Source organism: Barbus barbus (assembly GCF_936440315.1).
Source record: "Barbus barbus genome assembly, chromosome: 38".
NCBI classification, from domain to species: Eukaryota; Metazoa; Chordata; class Actinopteri; order Cypriniformes; family Cyprinidae; genus Barbus; species Barbus barbus.
In genome coordinates this window covers 15782764-15803788 of record NC_136716.1, presented here as the reverse complement: position 1 = coordinate 15803788, position 21025 = coordinate 15782764, and the positions used below count along the sequence as shown (strand labels likewise).

General features: G+C 39.2%; 1 protein-coding gene across 1 annotated transcript in view; it reads left to right on the top strand.

Annotated features, from left to right (window-relative positions):
* The window catches only part of LOC306857842 (ubiquitin carboxyl-terminal hydrolase 54-like), a 118757-nt gene that overhangs the window by 91358 nt on the left and 6374 nt on the right, over window positions 1-21025 (top strand). Inside the window, exons 8-19 of the mRNA XM_079398057.1 lie at window positions 1112-1258; window positions 2921-3070; window positions 3164-3335; window positions 4119-4295; window positions 4438-5053; window positions 6213-6340; window positions 6469-6627; window positions 9220-9339; window positions 13348-13516; window positions 16233-17137; window positions 18372-18493; window positions 19873-20013. Coding sequence (XP_079254183.1) covers window positions 1112-1258; window positions 2921-3070; window positions 3164-3335; window positions 4119-4295; window positions 4438-5053; window positions 6213-6340; window positions 6469-6627; window positions 9220-9339; window positions 13348-13516; window positions 16233-17137; window positions 18372-18493; window positions 19873-20013 — 3006 coding nt within the window. The remainder of the gene's footprint in view (window positions 1-1111; window positions 1259-2920; window positions 3071-3163; window positions 3336-4118; window positions 4296-4437; window positions 5054-6212; window positions 6341-6468; window positions 6628-9219; window positions 9340-13347; window positions 13517-16232; window positions 17138-18371; window positions 18494-19872; window positions 20014-21025) is intronic.

Below are 21025 nucleotides of genomic sequence, written 5' to 3'. Positions count from 1 at the left end.
ATTATCTGTCACTTGGTTTGATTTTGCCCGTTAACTTGATCTTCACCCAAATGATTCAAAACAAACCCTTCTTCAAGCCACCCAGATACTCATTTAAGCTCTGCTGTTCACGTGGAAGCATAAAGACCGTCTGTTCTTTCCCCGAGAGAGTGTTTTGCTCACTGCTCCTCTCCTCTTTACAGATGACAGACCCCCAACACACACTCACACACACACACACACAGTCCTACCCTATTACACACCAGCTGCTGATCAGCTCTTACCACACACTGTGCACCCTCTCCCCGCCACAGGAGGCGGATGATTTCATCAACCCAAACACGCTCCAGCATCATTCAGCGTGCGTACGGAGAAACCCATGTCAGCTCTTTACAGTCTGCTCCGTACCAAATCAGCGAAATGAGTCAAAATTCAGTCGAGCTGAAATCCATGCTTTCATTTCCAGTGATTTTCCATTTGTCGATTCCCTGAAATGGCTTTATTGAAATGCAGCTGAAATCGGTAGTCTGTAACATCACTGCTCTTTAGAAGCTTAGTCGTCTGGCCCTGAAAGCATGTGTTTGTCTGGATTCCCAGCTCTTGGCAGGACAGACTGCGGAGCTGAGGCTAACAATGATCTCTAATGGGACACTGTGTGTCTGTCCCAAAGCTCAGCAGTGCTGCCACTGCTGGCTGTTCATTGGCTGCCTCGCTTGTGTGTGTTTGTCTGTGATGGAGCGACTGAGGCGGAGAGAGAGAGAGAGAATTCTGAGAACTGGGCTCTTTGTCTAATCCCTTCCTGCCCAGGTCTGGTGCCAGCCTGTTTGCCACCCCGCTGCCTGCTCCACAAAGGCAGTGTCCGGCTAGGTTTTTGTACATTGAGGGAAGGGGTCAGGCTGGCAGTGGTGCTCGTCGCCAGAGCCTGTTTCCGTATACCGCTGCCAAAGCGCTCGACGGAGGGCGGTGACTCAAAGAGCACAGCTAGAACATTGGGTGCCGAACATAAGGCCCTGCTGGACCGCGTTGCCCTGTTTGAAGCGTTCCTTTCATCTCTCCTTCACCTTTTCTCTCTCTCTTACACACACATGCACATGTGCTCAAGATGCTCTTTTTTTTTCTCTCATCGTTTCAGAGTAACTGTGGTGAGATGTTGCGGATTCGGCGGGTTCTGATGAACTGCCCGGAGATCATCAGCATTGGCCTGGTGTGGGACTCGGATCACTCTGATCTAGCCGAAGACGTCATCCACAGCTTGGGCACGTGCCTGCGGTTGGGTGATGTAAGACTCACACTATCATTGTTCCTTTTTGTCACCACTTCAATGCAATAACCTTGAGCTTCCAGCTCCCTCGCTCTTATGGACTGTTCAGGACAAGAGGAGGAAACACAGTGTGCTCTTTGTCACATTCAATATCTCTGTGGCCCCACTAGTGTTACAGTGTTCTCACATCAACTTCATGGCAGGGTTGTGTGCCATTCTTTGTTACACAGAATGCAGAACTTAAATTTAAGTGCATAAAGAATAGAATTAAATTCAAAGAGACTAATATAACAAGTGTTTTCATACACACAGCATATGGAGACTGGCTGCCTAAAATTCAGCTTTTCCATCACAGGATTAAATACATTTCAAAATGTAGTTGGAATCATATTTCACAATATTATAGTTTTACTACATTTTTCATCAAATAAATGCAGCCTTGGTGAGAATAAGAGAGTAAATGATGATGATAATAATAATAATAAACTATGATTAATATTACGTTTGTTCATTTTAATATTATATTTATTACATTTTTATTCATGTTATCAGTCAGGACACTAACACAAAATGTTATTATTTACTCAATATGTAATGTAGTAAATAAATACAAATTTTGATGTGACTGTTTTGTACCATATGTGACCCTGGACCACAAGCTGCTGAGGTATATTTGTAGCAATAGCCAAAAATACATTGTATGGGTTAAAATTATAGATTTTTCTTCTATGCCAGAAATCATTTGGATATTTAGTAAAGATCATGTTCCATGAATATATTTTGTAAATTTCCTACCGTAAATATATCAAAACTTTTTTTTCAAAATTTTTTGATTAGTAATATGCATTGCTAAGGACTTCATTTGGACAACTTTAAAGGCGATTTTCTCAATATTTAGATTTTTTTGGCACCCTCAGATTCCAGATATTCAAATAGTTGTATCTGGGCCAAATATTGTCCAATCATAACAAACCATACATCAAAGGAAAGCTTATTTATTCAGCTTTCAGATGATGTATAAATCTCAATTTCGAAACATTTACCCTTATGACTGGTTTTGTGGTCCACCGTCACAAATGGCATAACTGAAATTTATTTTGATACCCGTCTTTTGAACTGAAATGAATAATTATAAGGAAATAAATGGACCTTTGCCAAAATTAATGATATAATTGTTTTATTACTAAAATAATGAAATTTTACTGTTGTGTGACTGTTGAGTTTTTAAAAAAAATTGCAATTCAGTGAATTCCTCCTGTCACTGCAATTCAAATTACATTAGTTACGTCTAATTCAACATCCTGTGTATGTGTGACCAATTCCATTCAAATTCACTCTCATGACTTGAAAGAGAGACAATTTTTAACAATTCACATTTTTACATTTTTAACCCTTTTTTAAGGGACCTTGTTTAGAGATTTCCTCTCATGAACATTGTTACCTGTTGCTCAAATGTTTCAAATTACTCAAATTATTCACATAATTATGTTGAAACTAAGTATTCTTATTTAATTTTCAATTAACTGTTTTTCAATTAACTGTTAATTTTTTTTAATCTTAAAATAATATGCTCTGCAAGTGCTGACAAGTCAATATTTAGTTAAAATGGTTGAATTTTTCACTGCAGAATAGTATAGAGTAAACTCGAAATCATTCTCTTTTTATGTGCCCGCCCTCCAGCTGTTCTACCGTGTGACGGATGAGAGGGCCAAACAGTCAGAGCTCTACCTTGTGGGCATGGTTTGCTACTACGGCAAGCATTACTCCACCTTCTTCTTCCAGACCAAGATACGCAAGTGGATGTACTTCGATGACGCACATGTGAAGGAGGTAATGACGTGTTTGTCTCTGGCAGCTGATTCTAGTTATTTCTAATTGTGAATGGAGTGTGCCGTTAACTCTGAATGTACCAAACCGTCACAGATCGGACCTAAGTGGAAAGATGTGGTGTCGAGATGTATAAAAGGCCACTACCAGCCACTTCTGCTGCTGTATGCTGACCCCCGAGGGACGCCCGTGTCAACGCAAGACATGCTGGCAGCGCAGCTGGACCTGCACCACAGTAGCAAGGCCGGCTATGACAGCGAAGACTCCGGTGAGACAAAGAGGAAGTGAGAGGCTTGACGGAGAGGTAGAGGGTTAAACAAAAAAGAAACCGTACTACTTATCAACGCTTATTCTTAGAATCAAACAAAGGAATAGTTCACTTAAAAATGAAAATACAGTCAAACCAAGTCCTTATGAAACATCATGAAACATCATTTCTACACAATAAAATATTTTAATGCTTGGCATGCATACAATAATGTATATTTATTTTAAAAATGCCCATAGAGCTTTAAGATTTTCTTAGTTTTCATGACTTTTCCAGGTCTAGAAATAACACTTTTAAAAATTAGGTTTTAGTTTAAAGGGGGAAAATTAAAATGTAAAAATATCTAAATTTTTACTCGCTTTTCTGTATATTAATGCTTGTTTTGTCCTATTCTTAATAATTTCAAGTCACCTTTAGGGTCCTTTGGAAGTTCGCTGAGGCCCCCTAGTGGGCCCGTCCCCCTGGTTGAGAACCATTGATTTAAAAAACCTTGTAATATAGTGCCAAATCATATTTGTTTTTGCATTCCTTTTTGAATCCTGAAAGCTTCAGTCCACATTCATTGTGATTGCATCATAAAATACATTCAATACATACTTTGAATTTTCTTCCTTTGTGGAAGGATGCAAGTTTTGAAAGTAGGTTTGGAATGACATGAGGATTTGAATTTTTAGGTGAACTATCCCTTTAAAATCTGACCTTTGAGCAGTTGCAGCTGGATAGCTGAAGCTAACTTTCTCTATTACTAAATGCCCTCTCTGCTGTTGTTGTTGTCGTCGTCAGGGAGGGAGCCCTCAATTTCAAGTGACACACGCACAGACTCTTCCACAGACAGCTACAGCTACAAGCACTCTCGATCACACCATGAGTCCATGGCCTCCCATTTCTCTTCTGACTCTCAGGGAACTGTGGTGTGTAATCAGGACAGCAGCGATTCCCAGAACAGCATGGACACTGCAGGTACTTTAACAAACACACACGCTCTCTAATATAAATTCCACTCGCAATCACGTCATGCTGAATCAAACTGAGAAGGCACATGTCCTGTCAAATGTACTACTTTAAACTTTCATAAATGTGATTTATTGATTTTTTTCTTCAGGGGAGGTTATTAAAGACCAGGCCACTCCCCTTTGTACAACGAGGCCCTCTTCTACTGGCCATCTGCAGGACTATAAAGAGACTGTGAATACGATCCACAGCAGACCCCTCTCATCGTCCTCTAGCTCAGGGGTGGGTGGCTCAGAGGCTGGGGCACGGGCGAGAGATTGGGAAGACGAGAGCACCAGCAGCGAGTCCAAGTCCAGCTCCAGTGGAGGGCGCTATCGGCCCACATGGAGACCCAGAAGAGAGGCCCTGAACATTGACAGTATCTTCAGCCGGGAAAAGCATCGGCCGGCTGGCTACGCCATGCTCGGACCTTCCCCGCTGCCGGAAGACTCGATGTCACCAGGGCACAGTGAGCTGGTCTCAGGGGCTGCGGCTGAGGGGTCAAGCATTGCAGGAGCAGAGATGAGGGGCATGACCGATGGCTCAGGGGGCGTGCCAGAAACTGAAGTGGAGCATCTACCTATCCCGCCACCTTTAAGAGGCGTGGAACAACAGCCTTGGCTGATCCAGAGGATGGAGAGCGGCTATGAAAGTAGTGAGAGGAACAGCAACAGCCCCATCAGCATGGACATGCCCCTCAGCGACAACCCAAACACCAGTGCTCACAGGTAACACAGCAACTTGGACAAAATGAGCTAACCTATATATCAGGGGTGTGCAGTCCATATGAGCTGTGAATGCTCTGCATACCCAAGCCATTGGAGATAATGAGTGTGGGGACTGGCTGTTTAATATTTCCATTACTGTAAATTCCCTTGTCAAGTAAGGTGTAATATGAAGCTCACATGTATGTAATGGTCTGGAATTTGTTTATTTGCCAAACCAATTTTCTGTAAATCTGTGCCAGTTACGGTGGGATTCAGTTGAGCAGATCCACAACAGCTTTGGCATCCATACTTTGTTACTATGAATCATCATTATTGTTCTGTGTTCTCATTGGTTTGTTGGCATGTGGGTGATTTCATGCGCAAGAAATGCTGTCTGCGAATTGCTCATACAAACAGAAAAAATGTGCCATTGCTGCCAGATTTCTATTATCAAAACTCATACTGTATTTGATGAAAAACTAACTTGACTAAAATTCAAATCACAATTTAATATATATTAAATTATAAAAGTTTTTTTTTTTAAATGCAATAATATTTCACATTAATACAGTTTTTAATTTATTTTTGAACAAATAGTAAATGCAGCCTTGGTGAGAAACTTCTTTTAAAATACATTAAAAAAATTACCGAACAATAGTGTAAATGATGGCAGCAAGAAATGAAAATCGATTATATTTTTAAAAAATTATAGATCAGACTATTTGTATATTTATATATTAGTTCCTGCTACGAATGTATCTTAAGCAAATTATATTTCAGTTTTAAATTAAGTGAATTTAATGATTTTATTAACCTTTTTTCGGTGGGCATAATGTGTCATGAAATGCATTGCGTTGATGAATAATATACCTCCAATACCTGCTGCATCATGTTTCATATTTTCAACACTATATTTCTATAAATAATGTATGAAATATGAAGCAGAAATAAGCAAGCATCACCCAGAAAATCTGTTTCAAGATTGTTTCTCATGGTGTTAGTATTCAGTGTTTTTTAATTGTAAAATGCCAATAACTGTATTGAATGTACCATAAATATCTGACCTGGCTTGTACCATAAGCCTTAATGTTGTAGTATACACAGACACATTTTCTACAGATACTTTAAGAATCACTCTCACGATGACTGAGTGAATGACATATGCTCTTCTCCGCTTCAGGGACAGCGGCAGTAAGAGACCCGTGACTTCTGGGCCCTCCTGGCGCACAGTGCCCAAGTCCAAAAGCAGCAGTGCCATCCTGCAAGACCTCAAATCATCCACCTGGAGCAGCAGTCCACTGAGTTTGGGTGAATCACTACCGATCTTTGCCTACGTGCTTTAACCCACTATTGCTACAGTACAAGGTGTTCATTTCAAGTGTTTAACTAGCATATGAGTATTACTGTTACTTATTTATGTCTTTGTGTATGTGTAGTAGAGGGGCGCAGCGAGTTGGATGAATTGCAAGAGGAAGTTGCTCGCAGGGCCAGGCAGCAGGAGCTCCAGAGGAAGAAGGAGAAGGAGAAAGAAGCAGCGCAGGGCTTCAACCCCAGACCCAGCAAGTTCATGGACCTGGACGAACTTCAGCACCAGGGTAAATGCCACACAGGACCAAACAACAGAACCAAATGAAAGGAGCTAGGAATTCAGTCCACAATTGTTCAGGAATTGTTTAAACCAGCCTAAATTGGTTAGCTGGTTTCTCAGCCTTGCTAATCTGGTTAGTCTGGTCTGTTTTGATGGTTCTAGGGTGGTTTTGTCCAGTTTTCACCTGATCAGGCCGACCGACCAGCTAAACCAACTTAACACCAGCTTGGCTATGCAGGGAGACCAGCTAGATCAATTTAAGACCATCTGGGAGACTAGTTTAAACCACCTAAGACCAGCAAACCACTTTAGGCTGGTATCCAGGGATGCCCACTACATCAGTAACATATTGGATATTGATTAATATTAGAATTTTTGTCATAAATTTTTTTGATGGCTGGCTAAGCTTTTTAAGCTGGTCTGATTTGATGCTTCTAGGGGGCTTTACATACTTTTCACCTGACCTGGCCGACCAACCATCTTAACCAAATTAACACCAGCTTGGCCATGCTGGGAGACCAGCTAAACCAATTTAAAGCTGCAGTCTGTAAGTTTTGCCTCTTTGTCGCCATCTCTGTTTGAAAACCTGGAATTGCAGCTTTTTGCAGAATTATCTTCCTTGCTTGGGATTGTGAGTCGGCATGGCTCCAGCGTGGATGAATCTAAAGTTTTGAGGTAAATGTGTAGCTGTCAGTCACCGCACCGGTGTGGATATTTACTGTACTTGGCAATCACAGATTCTAGCCTACGTCTTGGAATAGATGACCCAAATAAGAATGTTTACCGTATATTGTCATCTAAACAAGTAAGTAACAAGTCTGCCACGTTTGTTCTGACCAACTGAGGAAAAAAACATTACCATAAATCACGCTACCAATGGTGATTTAATCTAAAGATTGATTAGCTCATATCACATCTAACCGTGCAAATTATTATTATTGTTATACTTTATTCTCAAATTATTAATGTTAACAACATCAGCATTGCGTGACTATGAGTATAGTGTGTATTAGCATGTAGATTTCAATTTCTGTACAGTCTAATCTTATTGTCATGCCATTCAAATTTCATATTTAGAAATTCTTTTAACCCAAAAAGCAAACTATGCTCCCTTCGAACTGGTTTTCTTTAAAATACAAATCGTGTGTAATCCCAGGCTATCTGTAATCAGAAGCATATTTAAAACTGGAATATCATTTAATTTCATTCACATGTGTTTCATAAACACATAATCCTTTCTGAATCACAATCCGCCATCAAAATGATACATTTAATTATTCTAGCTGCTGTGAGAAAAGGCTATAAACGATGCGTCACCTGCAGGATCCTCGCATGCGATAGCCTACTAGCCGGGACAACTTCTTTACTTTTACAGATGTGACGTAATGATGCAGTGCCATGCTCGAATTTCCCGCGAAAACCTACCCATACCACTCAAATTAGAAAACATTATTATAAGCTAAACGTTGTGAATCAGGCTAAAGTAAGTCGATAGTTTTGAACACTGGCTGGTTATGTACTTTCTCAAATATTGATTTTGGATCATTTTTAACCAAAAAAAGTTACGGACTGCAGCTTTAAGAACAACAAACCAGTTTAAGACCAGCTAAAACCAGAAAATGACTTAAGGTTTGTTTTTAGAGATGCAGAATTTATCGGTACCATATTGGTTATCGATTGATATTAGAGATTTTTGAATAGTTTTTTTTTCTGATGGCTTTCTATGCTGTTTAGGCTGGTCTGATTTTTAAGGGATAGTTTAAATATTTATAAAATTTTAAATATTAATTATTTTTCTTACACAAATGCATCGCTTCAGAAGGATTATATTAACCTCCCGGAGCCGTGTGGACTTGGAGTACTTTTTATGATGGATAGATGTACTTTTTTGGGCTTCAAAACCTTGACTACCATTCACTGCCATTATAAAGCTTGGAAGAGCCAGGACATTTTTTTTATGTAACTCCGATTGTCTGAAAGAAGAAAGTCATATACACTTGAGGGTGAGTAAATAAATCATGGGGTAATTTGAATTTTTGGGTGAACTATCCCTTTAATGCTTCTGGGGTGGTAGCTTACATACTTTTGACCTGATCAGGCCGACTGATCAGCTAAACCAACTTAATACAAACTTGGCCATATACTGGGAGACCAGCAAACCAATTTAGGTTGATTCAAACTTTTTTCCCCAGCAGGGATAGTTTGGAAGTAAAAGTTTACTCTTTCCTGTCTTTTTAACTCTAATGCAATGTCTCAAGATCTTTAAATAATAAAAATATAATTGTAACACCATGTATTATAATATAAATATTGTAGATGGGAGCCATAGCATCCAAAACACACCTATACACTGAAATCTTACATTTTCAATCTTGAATCAGAGTTCTCCCTAGTCAGCATGCATGATGTGTGTATAAACATGTCAAATTGTGTTTGAATAGTGTTGGTGGCAGTCATCAGACTGTGTGCGCTTGTGTGTCAGTGGACGTCTCCATTCCGGGTAAGCCGTGCAAACGTTGTGAGTGGGGGCTCCTGTGAGCAGTGTTTGTGCGTGTATGAGTGTGTTCTCAAAGGCCTGGCCTTGGTGTGTTAATTGCAGGGAAGGGTGGCAGTTTTGAGCACTGCCTGGCGGAGGCTGACTCTCTCTTAGAGCAGTCGCTGCGCCTGGAGCAAGCTGGGGATACAGCTACAGCCCTGGCGCTCTCCCACCACGCTGTGTGTAAGTAATTCTAACCTGCCTCTGCTTGCTACGCCCAACTCCTCCGCTCGGGTAACCGCCACTTACCCAATATATGCACTTTCTAGGTTCGTTTGGTAAGAAAACAGCTCCCAAAAACATTCATGTCCTCACAACATGACACAAACCCACTAGTAATACCCCAACACTGCCTTCCCTTCCTGCAGCACCCTGTGTGTGTGTTTGCTTCTGTTTGTCTCTGTGTGCCATTCTCCTTGTTTATGTGTGTGGCATATTATTTGTCATTATCCTGTATTTGTTTTGTCTAGGGATGCACAGTATATTGCTACTAAATTGGTTATTGGTTGATATTAGAAGTTTTTTAGTTTTTTTCTGAAATAAATTGGATATTTATTTGTGCATGCTATTTCCCCTAATTTCTGAATTGCTGTCTAGTAAAAATATACTATAATATACTAAGTATAGTTCAAATATATTAACATATTTACTGACATATCGCTCAAGACTTACTGAAATAAAAAGTATAATTAAACTTTAATTTGGAGTACTACTTGGGCACAATGCACATTTCTTAATATTAGGCCTCAACAGACAAGCAAAGGAAGGACCCTCCTGATGAAGGTCGTGTGACCGAAACGTTGTGTTAATAAATATTACCTTTTTGCAAGTTGCGATAGTGTGCGGGAATTGCTTGTCTGTTGAGGCGATCCACCTGGTTGGTCCTTTGTCCTACGCACCTATTACTTGCAGGTGTGCGATGGAGTTTGATCATTAATATTAGGCCTAAAATGTGTTTTAATTACATTATTGATGAGGATTGTTTGGTTTTTGAATAATATCGGTCTTTAAATGCAAGATATTTAAAGTGTGCCTAAAGTATACTTGCAATAGTTCCACTTTAGCACAATCAAATATACTTCATTATATCTTTAGTTGGACTTCAGCACTACTTCTGCACAATTAAAGTGCATTAAGTACAAAATTAGTTGTTCCAATTTAGCAGTCTTTTAATTATACCAGTGTATTATACTAAAAGTACAATTGCAGGGTATTTTTTTTTATGAAGTACATATATACAGTATGTAAATGTTTTTGTAGTATGCTCAGCATGAAATAAATGTATTTCAAATACATTTTAGTATATTTATTTTTCACTAGGTTTTGTCATTTAAAAACACTAAGAATTGAACAACACTGCTAATTGTAATCTTTAACAAATCTCAAAATAAATATTCATTTATTTTATCCAACTTAATGCAAACTTGGCCATATACTGGGAGACCAGCAAACCAATTTAGGTTGGTTCAAACTTTTTTCCCCAGCAGGGATAGTTTGGAAGTAAAAGTTCCCATTTTTATACTGTATATTCTGTTTTGATGCCTAAAATAACTTTAAAGTATAAATAAAATATTTAAAGCTTTAATTTAGTTTCCACTATTTTTTAAATGATTTACACAAAATAGTATGCAATTTGAGGTATTGATAACATGAAAATAATATTTTCTTATAATAATATTTATGAGCTTATTTTAATTTATTTAATTATTTTTTGTTTACTTTTTTATTTTAATAATTGTATTTTTTATTGTTTATTTCTTTATTTTAATGGAATATTCAGTGCATCCCTGTTTCTGTTCACTTAGTGCTGTGATCAGAGTCACCATTTGCACAGATTTTCACAATCTGATTGGATGACTGGGCATGTGGCTCTGCCTGTTGATTGTTAATACCGCTGATAGTGGCGTGCTATTGAGAAGCGCGCGGCTTTGGCCATTTGAGAGTCCTGATCTGTGCCAGACAGGGGCTGGAACAATTTTAATCCTTTTTTTTTTTTTTTTTAATTTTATTCTGTGTGAGCCCTCCATTTGGAACAACATTTGAATGGGTCTTACCCACAGTCACACGCAAACTTAAATCCATTCTGGATTCACCATCATAACATTCCCGACCTCTATAAATGCCTTTTGGTGGAAGGATTGGATTGTGATTGTGCTGAGCCGTCGTGTGAGGATACTGCCGCACAATCCTGTGTAAATCTCTCAGCACTCTCCAAATTAAAACAAAAAAGGTGGCTGTGTATCTCGCGCTTACCTGGAACAACAGTGTTTTTGTCCGAAGTGCTGGCATACTTGCTTGAATGATTAATGAGCGGAGAACAATTTCAGCCATGCAAAACTCTCCACAAAGCTATTTATACCTATCCAGGTCGGCAAACCCTCCATCTCTGTCTCGCTTTGCTGACGGTATGCGTGTATATGTGAGGCGTAGCACTAATATATTTAAAGGGAAGACAGCTTTTGTAAATATTTCTACTCGTCAGATCCCTGCAGACCTTTCATTGTCTGGTCGAGACAGATCCGATTTGGCCCAAAGTGTATACAGGCCTCTAAGATCCAGGCAGCCTATAAGGTCATGCCTTCACTATATAGAAGAATAGTTTCCTGTTCCCCTGGCCAAACGAAAGCAACGCCTGCCACAATCCTGCAATCCATCATTGGTTTTGTGTGTGTCTGTTCTGGCTGTTGCTCCTGCTTTCTGTTTGTGGTGTGCCGTCCTAAAACTTCGCCCCTTTGCATCTCCCAGAATGCCGTCAGCTCCTTTTCAACCCATTGAAAGCGATGCACGTCATCTGCAGTTAAAGCTAGCTCAGGCGCAGCTGGTGTTGACAGCAGTAAATGTTCTGAAAATAGCATTTTTATGAGAAATTAATGCTAAACCAGACTTAAATGAAACCGGTTTAAGGAAACCATGGCAACACTCACCTCCCATGCGGTTTTCCATGTAACCGCCCCAGACGGGAGAGCAACCAAATCAACTGTTTTCTAATGCAAACTCATTTTTGGGATGCAATTAACAGTTAATAAGTGTGATGAATTTCAACATGTTGTTTAGTACACATTGCGAAAGAGGGCTTAAAAGCTCATTCACAGTCGTTGGTTTCTCTCTTGTCGTTCAGCAGAGCAGCCCAGTGCTGCTCCATATTATGATCTTTCTGAACTCTGTTTATGTCACTCATTGTGAATGGGTTTGTTCAGTAAGCAAAATACTGCACAACAGCAGGTGATGTGTTTTTAAAAAGGCAACGTGGAAATGGTGTCATGCACCTATTTGTTTCAGCAGTTCTGGATCCATAGTTTAATGTGCATGGGGACATGGGTTCATATTCCGACCTAATATACAATTTTTGTTTTAATAAACCAAGCCAAAGTTCAGTTGAACTTGACAGCCAGCAATCACAATGCATTTTTGTTGTATGGAAATAGTTTTGACATTGTGGTAACTCCTTTTTTTATCACAGAAAATCATTATTGTTGTTGTTTTTGCTGTAAATATAATGTAAAAAAAAAAGTAAATATAAAAAATACTATACAAAGAAATAATATATTAAAAACAAAATTATTAATAATTGTATAATTCAAATTGTATTAGTATAACAACCTTTTAGTACACAGGTCAGAACATAAAACATTTTAAGGAGAAAAAAGTAAGACCGCATAACTATTACTAAATTAAATAATTTAATGAGTTAATAGATAAGTAAAATAAGACAAATAAATGTCTTGGAGCAACATAATCATTACTGAATATTCTGTGGAATGTGCAAGTCAGTTGGATTGAACAAATTTAGAAGTGAAATATTTAGACAGTTGACTGTCTCTCTTTTTTTTTTTTTTTTTCGTTGGGTGTTCTTTTAAAAATAGGCTTATGGGCATGACACTTCTGGTGCAAGCTATTGTTATTATTGTTATCGACCCATTACATGCAGTCAACTATGTGTCAACTTTGATGAGCTAACTTGCAAAGCTTTGCCTCTTGAACAGCCTAGAGCTCACTTTGGGGTGAAAGGTGGGATATATCCCACCATCACCCTCTCTTCTTTCTTTCAATTTCACTACTTTGTCGTTTCTATAACAAAGAAATGGTCCGCATGCCGGCCTCTCATAACTCAGCTCTTTCTTTTTCTTTTCTGCATTTTCTTTTCTTCTGCTCTTCTTTCCTTTCCCTTTTTGTTGTTCTTTTGCATTATAGCTAAACTAAGATTTTCCATGCATGAGGGCAGTGCTAACACTCATAGCAGGACTATGGCTGCTGACGCCAAGCTGCAAAAATGCATGAGGAGAGCGCGGGGCCTACAGCAGCGCATGCAGCAACAACAAGAGCAGCAGCAGGAGCCCAGCCGCCCACAGGGGCCCACCAGGTACCTGTATTGTCACCCTGTGTGTCCAGCCTAACCGCTTGTTTAGATCAGTACTCTCTCAGATCCTAGGGGCTGTTAGGGTTGTGGGGTATACCGATGCATATTCAGTACCGCGGTACCAAAAATTTGAAAACAGTACAATACCAGCATACGAACGTAATTTTTGACTTGAAACATGAAAGTAGAGTTGATGTATAATGGTGTTCAAATGCACTGATGCATAATTTGAGAATCAAAATGAAATGTATTGATTATGAAATGTATGAATAACTAATTGTTAATATAATAAAACCCACAGACCATCTCAAATTTATGCAAGACTGAATTAATGCATGTTAGCAAAATATGGTAACTGTTATTTTTCTTAGTTTTGATATATTATCTTCATGCACCAGAATATTTTGATTTAATAAGAATTTATAGATTTGTATTATTATAGATTTATTTTGAAATACAAATATGTTTTATATGTTGTTAATTCCATGACATTGATTTAAAAATATAACTTATCTAACAGATTTCATGGTCAATTCAGTTATTAGTACATTTTTATTTGACATGATATGCAAATCTGCCATGCATAATATAACTCTGTACTTAACATCTGTTATTATAGATACGGAGTTGGTATCGATACCAAGACTGGTATCGTACCATAGTCAAAATTTAGTTTTTTGCCAATGTGTCTATTAAATTTTTTTAATTAGGAAACATTACAGTTATATTGGACTTTTGTAAATTGGTAATGAGAAAAGCTGTGTGTATTCTGTTATATTTCTGTGATTGTGATGCTGTTCTCACTTAAAGGTTTTTTTACTTTCAGACACGATCTAACTGATCAGTTTGTCAGAATGCAAGTTGAATTTTACTCTCACAAAGAGCTGTGGTTGCTTTGGGGTTTGCTGTTTGTTTTCCACAGATTTTAGAGGTTAATTTCTAATTTAAAATCACACATACAGACGGGACGGGTGTTATAGATTCCCGACAAGACCAAGTATTAGAAGCTGGGGCACAGTCGGATGACTTAATGGCAAACACAAGCTAGCGAATGGCTACCCCCCGATATTACATACACATGGCATGCCACTTTACTAATAAAGTAGAACAATGCAACAGCCACTGTGGCAGTGTGTCCCATGGAAGGTGGTTGTTTTATTTGTTTGTTTTTCTTATTTCCTGCTTTCTCTTTCCCCTCCATTGATTAAAGGCGTTGATGTGATGTATGGCCTGACCTGGCCAAAGCCTCTTGGGTAATAACCCAATGTAGTGCTTGAGGAAGTATTTACAGTAAATGAGCACTCCAGCGCATTAATCAGGGATGTTTACCTCTGTACCGAACTTCTCCCACTTCAGTTCCCTCAATACCCACTCTAGGGCATGCAGCAGCCCCCAGGAACCACCTATCACCTAGTACTGCTTCTCTATTCCCAGTCAGGACTATTCCGGGGTACTTACTGTAAGCAGATTCCTGGGGTTACTGTGAAAGATTTCAGTTTAGCTTTTTTAAACCAATAAAATGTTTAACATTTTTTTCATTTATTTCATTTAATTTTTTTTTTCACTGCACAATCCAATAAAAACACTGAGGATTGTGTGTTTGCATCTTCCAGAGGCTTTTTACTGGTATTAGATAAAGATTTATCTGAAAATGAATCTATCACATGGGTCATCGGTGGGTCACTGAGGGCCAGTAAAGATAAAGGAGGATTGATGGTATTCTGATGGATACTCTGCTCTGCTTTATTTGAGGTGAATGCAAATAGCGAGCAGGTTCCCTTCTGGAGCAAAGCCAACGCTCATTCCTGTGCACTCCACTTCTGGGGAGCTTTTGGGCATATTTATGGCTGCTGTAACTCTGGTTTATATGACGACTATGAAAATTATGTCAAGGTCACGTAGTGCGTCAGCTGTGGATAGCACGTGGGGACTGTGTATGTGTGTGTGTGTGTGCGTTGTATAAGAAGTGGCTCATGAATACTGGTGTGAAGGGCGCAGGTCTCCTTGAATTTGGTCCGTGGCAGCATTGATAACTTTTTAGAAAATGTGTTAGATCGGGTTTCTTGCAACAAAACCATTTGTTCAGGTACTGTATCATTGGACATTGAAATAAATGAATATTTTGAAATGAAAGAATGAGTATTGATTTACAAATATAACACCAACTGATCTTATCAAAGACCTGTTAGAACTCTAGGTTTCTTTCTTATTTTATGTTTAGTTTGCCTTAATAAATGAATACATACCACATATTTGTGGTAGTATAAAATATATCTCAAATGTATATGTGCATTTTATGTGTGGCTTCCTATAAAAAGTACACATTTATATGCACAAGGAAATAATAGCATCAAGGGGTACAAAGTTGTCATTCAGCATAGTTTTTTTTCATGTAATGTTTATATTTTATTTTATTTCAGTTTTACTTCAACAAATAAAAAGATTATAAATAATTTAACAATAACAATACTGGTGAGAAGGCATTTTAGTCCTTAATGTTTTAATTACAAAACATAATGTTAAACAAAGTTAATAAATTTCATTTCATTTTTCAAATAATTCATGTAATTATGCCATTACATAAATAAATTTTGCCATAATTTAATTAGTGACATTAATTGAGTGATAATGTTTAATTACTGTACTAATTTCAGATAACCATGTTCATTTTTCAGAGTGTCTAACCAAAACCCTTCTTTTGCTTTTCTTGCCTCTTCAGTGAACAGCCTGGTCCGGTCCAAGTATTGTTGACAGACAATCAGGAAGAGGTCTGGGAGACCAATCAGGATTCTGTGCTTGGCCCACCCTCTCCTCAACACATGAAATCACCCTCCTCTTGTACAAACTTCCCATCTCAGCCTTCTACCCGCCCATCGCTCAATCCCCGGCCTGCCTCTTCTCAGCCACAGCCCCAAGAGCGTGATGAACGCAACAATTGGACAACCCAGAACGAGGACGAATGGGGTGGCATCAGATTATCAGATGTTCTCCAAGCATCAGGCATTCGGATCATGCCCATACGCAAGCACCTTGCCATATCTCTGCCCTCTTTGCCCCTTGACTTCTGGGGTGTATTGGGAGAGGACGAAGAGGTCTCTAGCTGTCAGCACCCTCAATCTCCAAATCCTCCTTTGTGGAACGGCACTGCAGATAATCCAGACCTGATGCCCCAATCCAGCAATCCCAGTCCACAACACGCCCCTGTTGAGGAGAAGGGGCCTGTGTCCCGAAGAGTCCCCATATGGCAACCCCTGTGTGCATCTTCTCAGCCCTGCACCAAATTGACCCCTCCAGTTGCTGCCCGTCATTGGTCCTCTTGGAGTCTAGACCGTCCTGATGCTGTTGTCAACCCCTATGACACACCTCCTGACCAGAACCAGCAGACAGGACCTGCCCTCTCTCAACACACACCTGGAAGACACCTTGCTCCTCATAGTCCCATGAGCACCAGGAAGAAGAACATCCCTAAGTACTCAAACTTCCAGAGCATGGAGTTGGAACCCACAGAGGCCGAGGACCAGGAACTCTCTGAATTGGACTCACTTTACCAGGCTAGCCTGCAGGCTGGCCCGGGTCCTGCCCGAGCCCTGTGTGGTACCAGTTCACCTGCTGTTGTGAGATCAGGTAAATTATCATCTTAAATTGTCTCACAATAAGTATGTTTACATGCACTTTAAAAGTTCTGCCTCGGCCGGACTACAGGTGCAGTCGCATTTACCATTGTTTGGCCACTTTTCACAGGCGAAATGTAGTAATTCCTATAGGAAGCATGCAATCAGGAATTTTGCATGAAGGCAAAATAATTCCCCACCTGGATTTCGCATTGGTTTCAAGACGGTCATGTGAATCCCCTGGCATCAAGATACACACAGTGGTGTAGCAGACGGGCACTCAGGGCACACACTGCGAGGGGGCCCCTGTGCTTCTGGGGGCCCCAGAGATATTGTCAAAAGCATTAAATATTGGCAAATTTAAGAGCATTTGGCATTTCCAATTAATTTAGGCCTGTTACATTCTTCTTATTATTATTATTAGGTTACTTGTATTATTAAATTAATATTGGAATTAATTTGCCCTGCAATAATTTTATAGTGCATCACCGCGAAACTGATGCGCTGTGAGGATAATAAGAGATCTGGCTATTAGCTTACTCATTGAATTTTTTTTAAAAAGGTCTTTTAAAACAGGTTTATTACACAATGAATTATAGGCATATAATTAAAACTAGTAACACTGCAGTCATCAAAGAAAATTAAGAGCAGCTTTATTTCAAGCACCGACTTGCAAAAACAACCTTTTTAACATGAAAAGCATTTCTTCTCATATTTTCACTGCTTGGGCCACAAGAGAAATATTAAGGGAGTAAATTAAAACAGTTACATATCGTTATCAGCATCTGAAGTAGATTCGTCTCTCGTCGCCTCTGAGAGAGAATATGTGCCGTTAATGTAGCATCAGATGCCGACGTAACCATACCCCCCCTCATCAGTCCCAGGCACATCATTTTACCATTTTTGTAGCCTAAACACCATCAAGCTGATGAGAGATTCGGATCTTTCAATCTTTCTCTAAGATGTCCAAGTTCTGGTCCCTATGCAACTGATACTCAACTGCCATTGGCTCATCTACGTTCAAGGGGAGTGGCTTATCGATAGGTCAATTAGACTACAGTTGGCCTTGAAGTTGTATGCTTGCACCGGAATATGCATTTACGCATTATGCAAACTCTACTACACAAAAACCTGTCTATAAATATTGTAAAATGTTTTTGTTTATGATGCCTAATACTTAAGTTTTAACAAATTGAACCATATATTGAGAAAATGTCATTGTTGTCAATCCTGATTTTCTCGGACAGTACCTCCTGCTGCACGAAAGCTGCTCACTGGAGTCGGACGCTCTCGGACCCCCACAGCTGAACTTGAGAGAGCCGCTTATGGACCACCAGGTTGTTACAGCCCTACTGGATACATGAACATGGTAAGAGATGTGGTGCTGCACTCCTTATATAGCTCTCTCCAAGATTTATTGTTCAAATTGATATTGGCATTGGTATTTTCTTTCTCTGCATTTTTTATCGTGGTGTCTCATGCTATATCCTTCAGACTTGTCCACAAGTTCCTAAAATTATAATTTCGTCTATACGACGAGTCTTGGATTTCAGTACTATTCTAACTATGCACCCGTCTGTTGTTGCTAATGTCACTTCTAGTCTAGTTCACACTGCAGAACTTGTATTACAGACATTTCTGAATATTTAACCTGCTAAATGTCTCTTGGGCAACTGTTGGCAATCATCATTCACATGAACAAGCACCGATTTGCTTACGATTTCACGTTTTCATCAGTGGTCTCCACTAATTGTCAGTGAGAGAAAAATCAGGACTAAAACTGTGTAGTGAGTGGGCTTCATTAGGGGCCTGTTTACACCTGGTCATTTCATGCGTTTTCGCTGATCGGATATCTATCTGATTTGTTAAAACGTTTCCATTTACACATGGCCACATAAATGTGTCGTTGCAAAACGGATATAAATCCGATCTTCAATTCCCGTGCTATATTTAAGTTTAACAGTTCACGTCAATGAAATCAAAAGATAAGCGCTGCATTTTATTAATTATCAGCTCATTTCAAGTTCAAAGACCGCAACAGGAGAGCATGCGGCATCAGCACTGGAAAGATAAGTTTGTCCTACTACTTTTAATGAAGATGATTGTGTGTTGAGCGTCTGCGTCTTACTTTCAGTTTCATTCAGTTTGCACGTCGGCTTGCTGAAGAGATGCTCAGCTACTCGTCCACGGCGATCCGTGTTGCATTAGCGCAGTCATATCTGACTATAATGTCATATAGCCTTTAACACGCTCTCACATGTTTATTATTTTAACATTTTGGGAGGAGAAAAATTTACATATGTGGTTTCAACAACCAGATGCATTTACACTTGTCCAGTTTCGTCTGGAATGCGGCCCAGACCACCTCCTGAAGTGGTTTGAGCGATCGTATTTATATCCGTCTCGAATGCGTTTTGGAGGGCATTTACACCTGGTCTTTTCACGATCAGATAGCTATCCGATCAGACAAAACGCATGAAGTGACCAGGTGTAAACCCCTAGATGTTACCCGCCATTAGTCAAAAAAATAATCTAGGTTTTATTTACTTACTTTGTTTATTATTTACTAGTTCTTTAATGAGGGTTGGCTGTCTCTTTGTTTTTTGTTATGACTGGTTTCTCTCCACATCATAGCTTGTTTTTCCATACAGCGCACAATCTGTTAGCACATGTTGATTTTGTTTGGGTGTTGTGTCTGGTTTCCTCCAGACTTAGTTTTTTGCTGCAGTAACTCTTTGTTCTCTATAGCCTCTGTCAGTGGCCCATCAAGAGCCCCAGTCAGGAGAGGAAGACCAGTATGATGCGGATCACCTGCACCGTATTGCTCGCAGCCTGAGTGGAACGGTCATTGGCCGTCGCCAGAACCGACTTGCCGTCTCCCGAAGCTTCGTAAGTATTCCACACATATCTTTCAATTACACTAAAAGTAGCTCTATATTATTTAATCTAGGGAGCTAACTAATGGCTAAATATAAGTGAAATTGTGCAACTAGTGACTACTGGCTTTCAGGAGTCTGCTAGAGGGGCCAAAGGGGGGAGGGGGAATCAGATATCTGCCCTAGAAACCTGATAAGAGCGCTGTCACCTATGTAGGAGAGTGCTAACACACAACTACTGCCATTTCAGCCTGATCTGTATGTGCTGCCTGCCCCTTGTCAATCACTGCTGAGCTTTAGGTCATTTGATGTACACTGCATTTATATCTAGTTATTTTCATAGCAGATGCTGTCTATCAAAGCTATTTGGTGTGTATAGTGTGTTATTTTGGCATTCATTAATTTCTAATATATAATGTATGCCAGAAATATATGAATGCATAACTGTATTGTCACATGACATCCATGAAATACACATGCACAACTTCTCATTGTCTTACGGAGTCATTCTGCCATCCTGTGTCCACATGCTGTAGCTTCACTACAATTGAAAAGAGGCCTGGTGTCTCATTTATAAAGACATGCATTTAGTCATCTTCTCAAATGCATTCGTATGCACTTTAAAAATGTTCCTAAATCCTTCTCGATTTATTAAAGACTTCTGTACATAAGTGAGCGTATATGAAAAAGGTAATGTAACAAATTTGGTTACTAGATTCTAGTTGCTGGCCATACTGTAAATATACATATTTAATTCATTATTCTGTCAGTGATCCATTTTTATCAATTTTTCATTCATCTCATTTACATGCACATTATTTTTCAGACCATGTTCTCAATAAACCTTTTAAACTCATTAAACCATTAAAATCTGAAATGTGGTTTACCCACTCCAAAGAGTGTAAAGCTATTTGAGAGTTTCAAATAAATAGCAAATAAACAACACTTTTTTTTTTTTGCACTATTCACCAGTCCCCAATTTTGCCATTTATTATGTTGTGTTCTTAATCATTTAATTAATAGTT